General features: G+C 45.0%; 2 protein-coding genes and 1 non-coding gene across 3 annotated transcripts in view; 1 reads left to right on the forward strand and 2 right to left on the reverse strand.

Moving 5' to 3' along the window:
• Window positions 1-14,999, forward strand: part of LOC119395151 (cytochrome P450 4c3-like) — a 387,183-nt gene that overhangs the window by 315,731 nt on the left and 56,453 nt on the right. The gene's annotated exons all lie outside the window — the stretch shown is intronic.
• The window catches only part of LOC119395130 (cytochrome P450 4c3), a 63,187-nt gene that overhangs the window by 41,814 nt on the left and 6,374 nt on the right, over window positions 1-14,999 (reverse strand). Inside the window, exon 4 of the mRNA XM_037662420.2 lies at window positions 11,408-11,598. Coding sequence (XP_037518348.1) covers window positions 11,408-11,598 — 191 coding nt within the window. The remainder of the gene's footprint in view (window positions 1-11,407; window positions 11,599-14,999) is intronic.
• On the reverse strand, window positions 13,315-13,387 carry Trnap-cgg (transfer RNA proline (anticodon CGG)). Its single transcript has one exon. It is a non-coding gene; the product is annotated as a tRNA-Pro (tRNA).

The following is a 14,999-nucleotide window of genomic DNA, read 5'->3' on the forward strand; positions in this document are numbered from 1 at the left end:
CACGCTACACATCTGTAAGGCATTATGTGCACTTTGTGCTGTGCCTGATGATGATAAAGAAATATGGCTGAGCATTTTACAGTGGGTGGGAAGCAGTGTTGCAGAATGGGCGCCTCTATTCCATTTCAGTTCCATTGCGGGGAATTAGAACTTGCCGCAATTCCATTCCTTTCAATTCGTCAGAATTAAAAACTCCGGGAATGGACGGGCAGTTCAATTCCATTCCTGTAATTCCTCAACGTAGGAAAGCCATCTTGATAGTTTTATCAAGTTAAGAATGAACGCCCCATAAAGCTGATGTCATCAGATGCATTAAGAACTGCAAAAGTACGCAAAACACCTTACCAAGGTCGAGGGATAGTAGCTTGGTGACACATCTCGTACAGTATACTGCACGCGATATGTCACTCTATAGAACCACCCTATAGGGGCTCCATACGGGCAGTTCTGCCGCTACCTATAGTATTTGCATGGTCAGCATGTTTGAACGAATGGCGGTGTTTTAATATTGTTTATGCTTAAATATGTTAATGCTAAAATGACGACAGCGTATTTTTATGCTGACAAAAGTAGTATTCAAGAAGACTAAGCAGTTTTGCCACGCGTCTGGAGCGGTCGTGAATATGGAGAAAACTAAGATTTGGTTAATGGTGAATAAGATCCTCTAGATCTGCTGGTATTAGTTGGAACAGTGCACCGCTCAGGCACCTTGTGGCTTTGTATCGAATACGGCACACTGGGCCGCACTGCTCATCAGTGCTCAAGCTTGTCAAGTGCGCCTCGCAAGCATGGATGGGGTGTGGAGAACTTTCTGTGTTCGCCTGTGCGCAGGTATGCAATGTCTTCCTTGTCGCAAAGGGTATTTACGTGTGTCAGGTACTAAACTGCTCGTGAGATAAAGATCAGGCTGTGCATAGAGTATTCGCCACTTTCGTGTGGGGGTATCAATGGGAACCAACGCGCAGGGGTAATTTGTTTCTCCCTTAGGCATCTGCTGGGATATTGCATTTGTTTGTACACTAACTTACGCCTCGGTTTCTAGTAGGCGCGTTGCATATAAATGTGCCGTGCTTGTAATCGGCCAAGCCATTTTAAAAATACTGCTTTATCGTTAATTTCGAGGCTCTGACTTACTAATGTTTGAAGTTTGAAAAACAGCACGTAGACGAAAACGTGCTCTATTTTCGGAAAAAGACGTAATTCCATTCCCATTCCATTCCGTGCAAAAGGCGCTTAATTCTGTTCCCATTCCATTCCTCTAAGCGTTGTCCCCATTCCATTCCGGTGTCGCGAAAAATGTGGAATTATTCCGGAGTCATTCCAATTCTGATGGGGCTACTCCGCAGCACTGGTGGGAAGCATTAAACAACACACTCTTTGCGCTATTAGCATTGTGTGATGACTGGTTGTTATTTTACTATTCTGCCACGCTATATTGCATATGTTAACACGATTCCTTGCCCGACATGACGCCTGTATAGAGTATTTTTGCGAAGGAGTTACAAGCACCAGCTGTGGTGGAAGACCCGACTGCCACGCAGAGGACGCGGGTGGAAATCCCATCCGATCCTATAGAAATTTGTTTCTCATTTAATTTTTTCTTATATCACACGATAGCGGTCACGGACACTGGCGGCGGCGGACAACTATGGCGCCAAAAGCAGCTGTTGTGATCTCATAACAGCTTTCGCTGTAACGAACTTCAGTGCTGACAATGCCCTCTCTACGCTGGCCTGCGTGACAGGCGCGCAAAAGTACACTTGCGTTAATATAAACATCTCTGGTTGCCACTGTTCTCGTTTTTCGCACAATTTCAACATATCTTTGCTTTGGAATTCCTGCCTGAGGTACGTGCTAATACTGTACCCTGAGATATGCTCACATTGCATGAGCTCAGTTGCTCCGGATTGCGAAGTTTTCTCGTGAAGCGAAAAACCATTAAAAAAAATTTCGCTTTCACTCCGGAACGAAATAATAGATAAACTTTCGGTTACGTTTTCGTTCCGGACAAAAATATCGTTTTTTTTTTCGTTTTTCGTTTTCGGTTTTCGTTCCGTTCCTGCACCCTGGTCGTGTGTCCGTTTTTCCTGTCATTCGTCCGCCAGGCAGTTCACTGTTCTGTTATGTTTCGTGCCAGTGATTTTATCCCTCTTTCCCGCCAGCCTCCTGTTTGCCAGCGCACTGTTTCCGCAGCTATCACCGCTACTTTCTTTCTTTCTTTCTTTCTTTCTTTCTTTCTTTCTTTCTTTCTTTCTTTCTTTCTTTCTTTCTTTCTTTCTTTCTTGCTACGGCGTTGTTTCAACGGCTATACTCGAGCATACTATCTCTTTTTGTCTATTTGCTTACTTTTTCAGTTACGCCTGACTGATGCCGCGGGCTCTGAAGCTCACCTATACGCTTACGCATAGCTTAAATTAAAAATACGGAAACAGTGAAAAAGAAGTTGCTTTGATCACTTTTTCAAACACTGCGTAGCGCCACTTCTACAAAGTGAGCCGACAGGAACCATAGACTCAACAAAGGAAGAAGTTTTCTTCTTAAAACCTAATTGCGAGAGTATATCTACGAATACTTCTGTTACTCGATACCCGGCCAAACAGTCCAGGATTTACTACGTGTAATTTCTGCACTAGTTACCGCATACTGTTTCACTTTATGCGCAAAAAGAATATGTAGTATTGTACTTTCATTGGGTTCTCGTAGTTCACAGTCTTGAATATTTCTCTCCCAGGCATGCTGTTCGGTGCTGGTGTGGCGTGTCTTACACGTATGGGGTGTAAGGAACCTGGCACTCCCCGAGTGCTCTATTTATTTATTTATTTATTTATTTATTTATTTATTTATTTATTCCTACAATGGCATTACTTATCATTACATCAGCATATCGAGCAAGCATTAATGTGGTTTCCTCATTCCACCAGCGCGTTGTGTGAATGCCTAGAAACCTTCCTCTTCTTTTCTACCGCTCGTCTTCTCTCGCCCGTCTTCTTCAAACACATTTTTTTAAATACCAGTGTAGGGCAGCAAACTTGACACTCCCCTTTCTTTAACTGGAATGTTTTAATTCTGTCTTGTCATTTGTTTGTTTATTTAGTGATCAATTTTTCGATTAAAAGTGTTCCTACTTCCTATACAGTTTCTTCCTCCTCCCTCACAGCTTATACACTCTAAGAAAAAAGAGAGTCAAAAGAGGGTCATGGAACCGTGACTCTTTTCGGGTGTCCATCTGACCCGTTTTGGAAGGTACAGACAGAGAAAGAGAGTTCGCATTTGGGAAGGAGTCACTGGACCCTCCTGAAGCGCGTTTCGATTGGCTTCGGTATACGAAAGAGCCGCCGTATACGCCATACATATCGCAAGCTCGCCCTTTGGCGCTGTTGTGGCGCCTTGCTCGGCGACGCTGACGGGGTTGGCGCCGGGGTGGCGCGCCGCTCTCCTCTCTCAGTCGTCTCAGTCATTCTCAGTCTCCTGGTCTATTGGAATGCGTTGCGTGGTTGCGTTGGTTGCGCGTCTTCGGTGGTGTTGACGCCGGCTCCGTGCACGAAGTGACGCTTGGAGGGCGGAATATTCATGGAGCTGCGGATACCGACAACGGGCGCCAGTTAACGGTGAGTGTACTGCTTTCGTAGGTACTAATTATACAGCTTTAGCTGGGCGTCTGCAGCAGCTCTGCGGAATCTGCCAGCCATTTCCAACAGTAGCCTGTGTCCGCGGGGCTGTTGCGGATGCCCAACTAAAGCTGTCGGTTAACGAGTTGCGACCGTTATGCGCGTTGCTGTACAGGCTCCCATAAAGTGAGCGATGCAAACAATAATCGAAGGTCATTTCTTGCTGATCGCACGTCGTGTCTGCACTACTGAAGGTGCAAGATGTCGTTTTGAGATGCACTTTAGTCTACTTCATAATAACATTTCCATCGACCTTGAGTGTGCAGCGTGCTTCCGCGCGTGGAAACGTGAAAAAAAAAAGCCTGTGTACAGAACGCTCAGACGCACTATATGTAATGGTTTTTGTTGGCTTAAAGACGGTAGTTTGAGGTGCAGATATAGTACGGTGGCTTCCAGAACGTACGCGGTAGTCATTCAAGTTGGACACGCCTCGCCGGTAAAGTGAAAAAGCTCTAGACTTTCGACGGCGCGCGTTGTTGCGGCCGCCGGCGTGCACTCTTTTCCGTCGTTTCTGTTTGCTGTTTTCGTGGTTTGCATACACTGCGATGACGTTGGGCGCTATAATGGAATCGAGTGAGTGTACGTGATTGTGGGAGTTATGTGCGCTAATTCTAGCATATGGCATGTCTGATCTCGACGTAGTCGGCGTTCGCACGCGCTTGGTGTCGTTCGGGCCCTAGTACTCGCATTTGTTTATCTGAGTATTTAAGGATGGGTTACGTTTGTAAAAAATGCGGTCAATAACCGCTCACGGCATGCCCCTGGCTGCCGGAGGATGTGTTTTGTTGTTAGCCTTTTTCATGTCTGTGTGAACCACTTATTGTGTAGGTTTTGCAAACCTTTACTGTAATTTAATTTTCTCATCATAATATCACGTTCTGCTTTTCAGATACCGTTTTTCATGGTGCTCACGCCGGACAGGAGCGACAACCTAGCAAGCCACAAGTCTGATGCCTCAAGCCGTCACCACTATTTGATTTATTCTTAATCACAAGGAATAAATATGGAAACATGATGGCGATTTCTGCTGTTCATTTAGCACCATATGACACTGTGCACATCACAGTCACACATTTTAGTTGGCTATATTCATAGAAGCATGTAAATGAGGAATACCCAAACTTCTTAATTGGAAATCACAGACCATCTTTTCGCGCTTTCTATATAACTTTGCTGGAAAATATGTGTTCTTTTGACGAGTTTTATTAAAATAATGCTAAAACTGAAGTATTCTTTTTTTACAGTCGCTGGGCAGAACGGCAAGTATTATTGGACTTGCTTAAAATGAATACTCCACTATTTTCAACAGTAGTCGCGCAAAAGTAGAGCAAGGATCAAATGAGTAGCTTAAAATACTTGTGGAGTCGCTTGATGCTTCGGTGTGGGTCCCTTGACCCCCCTAGGAGCGTTACCGGCAAGAGTCGTCTGACTCCCTATAAGTGGTAACGTGCTCCTCCCGATGAGAGTCTTTCCACTCTTCCTAGAGGGTCAGGGGACTCTCCTAGAGCGAGCCGACCCTGACCCACCAAGAGAGTCACCGTGACTATTTAAAGAGAGTCCTATACGTGGCAAGTCAGAACTCTCCGAAAAGAGTCACGCATACTCTTTTTTTTCTTAGAGTGTATTATTGGAAATGTCTGAAACTGTGTAGCAGTATGCTCACTGCGATGTGGCACCCTGGACCATAGGTCGGCAAGCTCACTCGTGAGTCGATTCATTCAGGCTCAGATCGAGCCGCGAGTCCGAGTCTGAGTGAGTCCGGGTGGGTATTCGTTTGATGAGTTTGAATCCGAGTGAGTCTGGTTAGGAAAATATTGGTGAGTCAGAGTCCGAGTGAGCCCTCTGCGCAAAACAGATTTCTTGAGTGAGTCTGAGTGAGCTCCACATTTTTTTGCCGACCTATGCCCAGAACCAATGATAGATGTAGCGCTCCTCGCACATGGTTTCGTACATAACACTTTATCAGTAATGCACCATGTGCCATAGCATTAGGTTAATAAGATCAACCGCTCGCAGTTGTTGTTCCTAAATTCTTTACTGTATTCGACACTGGCGCTATTTTGCTTGCATAATAATAGTATCTGGGATTTTATGTGCAAAACCACTATATGATCATGAGGCACGTCGAAGTGTAGGGCTCCGGAAATTTCGACCATCTGGTGTTCTTTAACGTGCACTGACGGTTCATATCATAACGTGCATAATCGGTTCATATTGTGGATCGATGCGCTGAAGCCAGTAATCGAGCTTATCAGACACAGCCTTCTCAGACAATCAGCAACACATGCAGCAACCTCAACATAACTTGTGGACGTCTTCGGAAAGTAACGCCGTCCTATAGTTGTCATATCATATCAAGTCGAATCTAGAAACAAACTGAATCGGTTTGTTTGTTGGGAAACGCAAGGATATGAGCTGAAAAATTCACCGACGATTACGATACTGCCTAATGCGATTTGTGAGCCCAGCTTTGTGTTGGAGCAACGCCAACTATGTTTGGCGTTTTGGCTTTCGCAGTTGTAGCCATGTAACATTCGTTAAATATTGCCACAGAAACTGCCAGCGCTCGGGTGCGATGCACACCACTCTGCATTGCAGGCGTCGAGAACCAAGCAGAACGCCGACAGCGACGCCAGGCCTGCTCGGAACGTGCAGCACAGTCCCAGCGAAAGCTGGAAGAGCGGCCTTTCTAGAGCCCGTTATAAACTCTCTTGGGGCAACTAATACAAGTACACATACAAGGTATCCACTACGCCATAAATCATAATTTTTGTAAAGTAGCGAAGCACTACGCCATTATTCGTCTTTCTGCGGATAAGCGAGGTATACCCGCTACACATCTGTTATGTTCAGTTTTTTGATGCTGCACGCGGCTGATGACGATGAAGAATTATGGCTGAGAACTTTGCAATGGGTGGGAAGCTTTAAACCACACACTCGTTGCGCAATTAGCATTGTATAACACTTGGTTGTCATTTTACCCTTCTGCCACGCTATATTACATAGGTTAACGCGATTCCTTGCCCGACATGATGGCTGTACAGGGTTTTTAGGCAAGTGCGTTTTAACCACCAGCGTGGCTCTGTGGTAGAATACACGACTACCACGCAGAGGGCCCGGGTTCAAATACCACTTGATCCTGGATATTTTTTTCTCATTTTAATTGTTTCATATCTATCGGTTACGCCGACGCCGACGGCGACGCCGCTCAACGCAGGAACGTCTAAGAGCTGCGCTCTAATATACCTTGCCTACGCTTCGCTAGCCTACGAGGAAATGGGGCAAAAGCACAGTAAGGGTGGGTGTGACCGCTTAGAACTAGATGACCTTAACTATCATGCAGTTACTTTCGCTCTTGTTAGTGGACACCTCAAGTGAACGCTGAACCTCTGAATCCAAGGCGTTCACCGTAGCGATTTCGTGCGGACGATTAGTTTATGCGCCTGATGTCCCTTCACTTTCTATCTAGCAACAGGAAGAAAAAAGCACTGCACCGATCATAGTGATTGCGAAATCACATACCCTCGTATGAGTACTGCAACACTATTACGTTGGGAGCCAGCGTCTATCAGATGCGTTATGTCAATTATTAACCTGCTACGTAACCTTCCGAACGACAGACAAACTCGAAACGACAGAATATAACCCGTGAGAACCACATCATAAATAACGGAGTGTCTCAAACGGTAAATGATTCGACCTCAGAACGAGTCACAAAATATAAAAGGAAAAGTCCGCGTAATTCGTGATCCTTGTTTGTTTTTTGTAGCACCACTCCCCACGCTGTACGGAATAACTCGAGCTTCCAGCGGCAACATAAGTAAATATCATCGAGAATACCGGAGAGGTCAATCCGAATTACAGTGCTGTCAAGCTAAAAAAAAGCAGGAAGCGATCGTAATCGTTGCATTACGGCATCACAACACGTGCTTCAAGGTAGTGCCTTGCACCACGTTTCACATTGAAAAGTCAACTGAGACAAAAACACCGACTGCAACGCTTTGTAACGCCAAGGGGAGGGAGTAAGGATTACGGAAGGATTACGAAAAGCAGGAATTGAATAAGATTCCGTTAGCAAAGGTCAGGTGAGTACAGACGACAAGGACGCCTGCAAATAGTTTTTTTTTTTTTTCGTAATGCGCGAGGCAATGAAATAGACTGGGCGCAAGTTTAAAGGTCATTTCTACATTATCTGAAAGAACATCGCTTCCGCATATGCCGAGCGGGCAGGCGGCCAATCTGTCGTTGTCTTGGTCTCCAGGATATAGCTCGCAAACACGAAGGACGTACTTCGTAATGCTCGACAAATGCAGATATCTTGCAAAGCATCAAGCTGGCGAAGATTAAACGTTAACGTACGAGTGTGTCGAGCGCGCTTTTATTTATGCGTTTCCCTACGAAATGCATCAAGTTTGCTATTCTGCGTGAAAAGTTACGGCAGATGTGATAAATTCTTCTTAGGAAAGAATAGGTGACCGCTTTTGATATAGGTCATCTTATAGTTCAAGACAAACACACACAGCATGCTCGAGATGCACTGCACCTCCAGCTTGCTACCGATTTTTTTTTTCCAAGCTGCATTGACCCTACAGTTTCCTGTAAAATATATACGGTGTTTCAGCTAACTCGGGCCAAGCTTTAAAAAGCCCATCTGTGTGTTGCCATGAGGCAACCAACTTATTATTGTTCACTCTCCTTTTGAGCAACTCGGAGTTTTACGATGACGGAAATTGTTATTTACCAATATATAATTAGCTAGCTTATATAGCATTTGCTGAAACACAACGTCTTCAGTGGATATGTTTATGGGACAATTAATAAATATCCAAATAATTCATTTCCGTCATGACAGCCGAATGGCTTTTAAATTTTCTGAGCTGAAAATTATATACGCGAGATTTGAGAAAATGCCGCGTGACAAGGCGCTTTGCTGGAAAGCGACATAAGCCCGATACGAGTTAATTATCAATTATGTACGCAGACCGAAGGCACGAACAGGAATAGTACAACAGACGTGGATCGGGTGCAATGTGATGTGGGCTTACGCTTTTGCCGGTATGTTTTTCTGCGGAAGCAACGAAAGGAAATGGGCCGTGGACTTTTGCGGTATATAACGCACTTCTAAGATCTGTCAGCGTTCTTGGTCGATATGCGCCGGTTGAAAGACTGACACCGATTACAGAAAAACACTCACAGTTATACGGGCGGCACCGAAACCTTTCCCGACAAACAAAGCGGCAAATATCCGCGGCGCGACGCCACCCTGACGCTCCAACACATAACTTAATAACGCGCGCGCAGCGTTCAGCGCGGACGCCGTCTCGCCGCTGCTTAACGACACATTCAACAATTGGTCGTGAGAGGCGCGACTCTACGAACTGGACCCTCGACCAGGCCCCGCGAGCCGCAATAGACCTGGAATAGGGGCTCCACCCGTAGTAACCAAGCACGGTTTTCAATTCGATAAAGTTGCTTCTCTCACTCGCTCTCTATGCTCTTTTCAAACTGCGTTGAGGGTGTGGAGCTTTTATTGGCGCGTGGCGTTGTACCGGAGACGGGGGCCGTCTGGCCACCGCTTCTCCCTTGCGCTTACTGCCTGTTCATGCCCTCTTTTTGCGTGCAGCATGAATCGTTCGTTGGCACCATCTTTAGGGGCTCTAACGTGTCTGAGTGTAAGCGCATGGCCATTACTGGATGATCATCACTAATTATTTGCTTGAATTAACACTAAACTACCCTGAGTTGCTGATGAGGACAGGGAACATAAATTTGTGCGCGTTCTCGCAACGCACACTAGCGTATTAAAATTGTCCCCAAAGTTAGCCGAGATACGATATAATGCTCTCTCTCTCTCTCTCTCTCTCTCTCTCTCTCTATATATATATATATATATATATATATATATATATATATATATATATATATATATATATAGAGAGAGAGAGAGAGAGAGAGAGAGAGAGAGAGAGAGAGAGAGAGAGAGAGAGGAAACAGAGCGCTGGCAACCCGCCAGAATGCACGTCTGCTCTACGTTATTTCTCCTTGGCTTCTCCCATTAAGCCTGCTCAAGGTCGTCCATGTATACTGCGTTCACACAGCTGAATCGAAGCAAGCAAGGCGCTGTCAGTTCTGTCGCGGAACGTTTGTTTTGTTTCGTTTTTTTTTTCTGTTTCGCACGGCACACTTGTTTTTAGTGCGCCTTCATGTATCGTACAGCTCGTACGCCGAGTATATGGACCCAGCTGCTACATGGTAAAAAAAAAGTCGCATTCGGTGCTAGTAAAGTTAATGAAGTCTTTACGAACCGTGAGTCAGGAAACGCAAAGCGACAGACGTATATGGCATGTATAAAAAGAGAGCACGTACAAACGTTTTACCTGCGGCCTTCGTCAAACATACAGATACCGGGAACAAGAAAAAACCGAAGGGCGCGATTTCTATACGTCACAGTCATACCGAAGCCAACACACAATGGCAGCCAGTAATAGCACAAGAAAAACTACTTAACTGACCTTAATTCAAATAAACAATTTACGAAAAGAGGAAATGAAAGCGGTCGACAAAACAACTGACCGCAGGTCGAGTACAAAGCTTCGCCGACACACTCCGCGTGTGGTGCTTTTACCGTTGAATCATCGACCGTTTACTTTGTTGGGAATTTGTGCCCTAGCACTGACCCTGGGAGTGTTAGCCAGCACTACTACTTGCAGCCATGGCTGTCAGTAGTGTAGCCACAAATTTTTTTTTTTTTGTGTGTGTGTGTGTGGGGGGGGGGGGTTAATCATACTTCGTTCGTGCGTTTGTATGGGCCCGTATATATATAGGCACGCCAAACTGAAAAACTTAAAAGGGGGGTTTGAACCCCCTTCCCCCTTGCTACGCCAGTAATGGCGGTTGAAGTGAAACCTGACTCCCACTGCAAGCGCGTCGCGCATTACGTAAACGTTTTGGGTGAAGGTCACTGTTTATACAATTAAGCGGTGTCACCTATGACTTCCTCAGTTATCACTGTCAGTTGTCTTCAGTATATATATATATATATATATATATATATATATATATATATATATATATATATATATATATATATATATATATATATATATATATATATATATACATATATATATATATATATATATATATATATATATATATATATATTGACAATTTCTTTTTTTTTTATTTATTACCTCAGAAATCGATTAATTAACATTGGGCGCTTATGGTGATAAGTTGGAAATAAAAGCGGTTTGTAAGAGTCACACGATGGACAATTACACGCTTTCATCGCATTTTTCAGTCGCGCATCGGTAGATTTTGGTGAATTTTGCAAATATTGACACAGACCCCTTATAAGCTATTAAGTTAAACAGTGGTGGAAAGCAGGTGAATGAACTTTTTCTTCACCTTCTGCAGTGTAGTTAAAAGCGGCCCCAATACTGGCGGTCACTTTCTTTGTAATCGTGGAACAAGTCAAATAACGATATTTTTTTTTTTCTTCGCTACATGCTCGTATAACCGTATTCACAAACGGCACCCTTTAATCGGGGCCACGTCAAAATCCAAGTAGTGTAGCGGTACAACGAGCACAATCTTAATAACAACGAAGCCTCGAAGGTCGACACCTTGCTCTCTGCGCTTCATGATGCAGCATACGGGTCGGTCAAGTTTTCGCGTAGTCCCTGTAGCATACGAGGAATTTACGTGGATGTCAGCAACAATCATAAAAAACTCACCGCATATGATGTCTAAAGCGCAAAGCGTTATTAGAGGAACGATGTCACAGGAACGGTCTTTTCCAAGCTGCCCAAGTTTGCGCACCAAAGTTTTGGACTGGTCATTGACTGCCGGCAGAAAGTCTTCCAGTATTCGAAAATGAAATGCAGGCGTCAGCAGTTTCCGTCGAGAACGCCACTTTGATCCTGAACTGCAATGAATTAATTAATTAATTAATTAATTAATTAATTAATTAATCTCAGTTTACAAATATTATTTGACGATGACAAATATTTCCCCACCCGTTTCTATAGCGGAGCTCTTTTATTCGCCTGATAACAACAGTACTACTGGCAGTTATAATGTACTCACGTCCAAACAGCACAATACACTGAAACTTGAGGGTGCTGTTTTGGCTCTGGGTTCGGAGGCGTTGGCCTTACTGGAGACCGTGTACGTCTCGCTTTTTTGTGTCACTTTATTCAGCTCTGAAATATTTCGGCTCCAACGAACATTTTGTAACTGCTGTTCGCATTTCCGTCAAGTAAATATAACCCTGGCGTGGTGGTTCAGAAGCATGCGAATGTGCCCTTTTGTGTGTTGAGACAAACTCCGTACAGGGTGCGAGGTGCTAGCTCTGCAGACCCGTCCACTCTTCACAAACATAGGGCCTCAACAACTTCCGCTATTGATCATTGACGTATCCCACTAAATTTAGCGAGCAGCAAAGGCAATGGAGAGTGGCTGTAGAGCGGTCAAAGAAAAATACGCAGATTTTCAGCAATTTTCCCAGAGCATAAACCTCAGTGTTCCAAGTCAAACTTAGAGATTAAGGCGTTCCTCTACTGTGCTCGAGGACGCGGGTTTGGTACCCGGCCATGACGCCCGCATTTCGATGCGGTCGAAAACCAAAAACACCCGTGTACTTAGCTTCAGGTGCACGTTAAAAAAGCTCCAGGCTGTCATAATTAATACGCAGTTGGTCCTGCACCATGGAGTGCCTCATAATGGTACCGTGGTTTTGGCACGTAAAACCCAGAAACCGAAGTCAACGATGCCGCAATCACTACGCGACACAAACAGGTGTGAACTTCAAGGGCTATGTGACCTTGTTTTGCTTGAAAACGTCAAAAGAGACATTTCGTACGCTGAAGACAACTTAAATAAAAATTATTTTCATTCCTGCGTAGTAAACTGACAAAGCGCACGTGCCCGCAAATTTTTGGGACCGCAGGCTTGCTGCTATTATGGCGATTGCGAAACGTCTGCAGAGTGAGCTGGACGATTGCGGGCACGCGATTGCTCGCCGCACGTGCATGGAATTCAATTACAGGTGGTATAGATTGACGGCGCATTGTGACGAGTTCCGTGACATTTGTGCAGGCTACGCATCTAGAAGAGCGAGTTATGGAGCATATGTACGGGGTCACATGCCGTCAGTGTTTAGACTGCATTCAACTTTACGAGGCAAAAAATATGCGAGACACGGCACCCACTTAAGATATTTGCTAATGCCCGATTCCTCTGCTGGATTTTACGTCACTACTAATAATAATATCTGGGGTTTAACGTCCCAAAACCACGATATGATTATGAGAGACGCTGTAGTGGAGGGCTCCGGAAATTTCGACCACGTGGGGTTCTTTAACGTGCACCTAAATCTAAGTACACGGGCCTCAGACATTTTCGCCTCCATTGAAAATGCAGCCGCCGCGGCCGAGATTCGATCCCGCGACCTTCGGGTCAGCAGTCGAGCGCCATAACCACTAGACCACCGTGGCGGGGCTTTACGTCACTACGTATTACACATTAGCCGACAATATTAATGAGAACTAACAGACAATAATGCCAAGGAAAGTATAGGGGATGTTTTGAGTAATAAATGTAAGGTAATGGTGAAGAAAGAAAAGTGGACGAAAAGATAGCCTGCCGTGGGCAGGGACCGAACCTGCGACCTTCGAATACCGCGTCCGATGCTCTACCAACTGAGCTACCGCGGCGGCCATCCCCCCGTCCACTTTATGGGGTATACAAGGTAAATGTAAATGGTAGCGAAGCTTCCATAGAAACCCATACGTTCAGAAAATGGCTGCTCATCAGCTGCTCATGGGGCTTAGCGCCATCTGTGTGGGGAGGGAACACTTCCGGCGGAACAAAAATAAAGCGGATGTGACGCAATATCCGGTAAAAAAAGTGACGTCATTTTGTTGGCCCTAGCGCGAAATTTGACCTCAAAATATTCTTCTTAGGCCCCTGATCGCTAAGGGGTCGCGCTACGGCGAGCCGGCAAGCCCTTGGCGAATGCGCTTGAAGTAAACGCTAGCTAAACTAATATCGACCCGTGACTAAACAGCGGTGTTTAAGTGTACCGTCATGCAATTCGCCTTGGTTTTACCAGGAAACTTTATTCTTTGAGCTTTTATTCTGCGTTCGTGTCATCTTCCGCAGCGTGAATAATGTAGGCAACAGCGTACCTCTCATGTCTGCAGCGTTGCTTATTTGCTTCGCACATGCGCAGGGGACTTAAAGAGCGCATTGCATGTGTGCTTCAGTTCCAACGAGAAGGAATGACGCCTGGTCACGCCAAAATCAAGGTGCCAAAATAATGATATTTCAGTTTTATTCAATGGCCACAATAACGCAATTACACACTCTACACAATGAGCAAGGAATGTCATAATATGTACAAAAAGTGCGTAGACTACGTGCACTATGTTTTGCCTTTTGTTCCGATAAATTAACCTTACGTGTAACATATCAAGACATGCGAATTATAGTGATTGTAGCGCGACAAATAACTTAGCGATCTGCTCACCGATAACAGGAAATATAATACGCACGGCGTGTTCACGAAGGAAACCGGGCAGCAGAAATACTGATTCATGAAAGTCCAGCAAGCGCACTACTCCGAACCGTTGCCCCGGTGTCTTATCTAGAAGCGAGGGCTCGCCAGGCGTACGCGTGTTGCTATTGCATCCTTGGAATACCACATCGTTTCGTCGTTTCCGCGAGTACCGAGGAAAGCGCTCGGCGTGAAATGTTAGCCGCCTCGTGCCGTTGTCCGTTGAACACCGTAGCCAACACGTTCACCAACGATGAAACGCACCTCGCAACTTCGCGCACACCAAAATAAAGTTCTCACCAAATAATTGACAGAACGCATGCAAGTGCGAAACACCAGAACACCTGAGGGGGCGTGTCGCCGCAGACGAACTTTACGCGCGCCTTTCCGAACACTACAAGGACTGCGTCGCAGAGCAATGGCATGTGTCATTCTTTAGAGGGCGCTAATAAGAAGATTTTTGATAATGCATATACATTTTCATGAATTCTTTGTACACTGGATCTAAATGAATGTTATTCTGAAATAAATCTCGGTCATAAAATATAAATATTATTTTGTTGTTGAATGAAATTAGGTTTTTTGTTATTAGTGTTTGTTCCCACCACACCTAGTCGCGCTTCAACCGCTACTCCCATAACTCCCCATGCTGATGTCGCTGACAATAGGATCTGAACCGCTTTTCGCCCGAAGCTTCGCGACCTATTTGGATAGACCTTGGGGTATATGTGTACATTTAAACGTGGGGGCGTCAGTCAGCGCCGCCAGTA

This window comes from Rhipicephalus sanguineus, chromosome 1, assembly GCF_013339695.2.
Source record: "Rhipicephalus sanguineus isolate Rsan-2018 chromosome 1, BIME_Rsan_1.4, whole genome shotgun sequence".
Classification (NCBI taxonomy): Eukaryota; Metazoa; Arthropoda; class Arachnida; order Ixodida; family Ixodidae; genus Rhipicephalus; species Rhipicephalus sanguineus.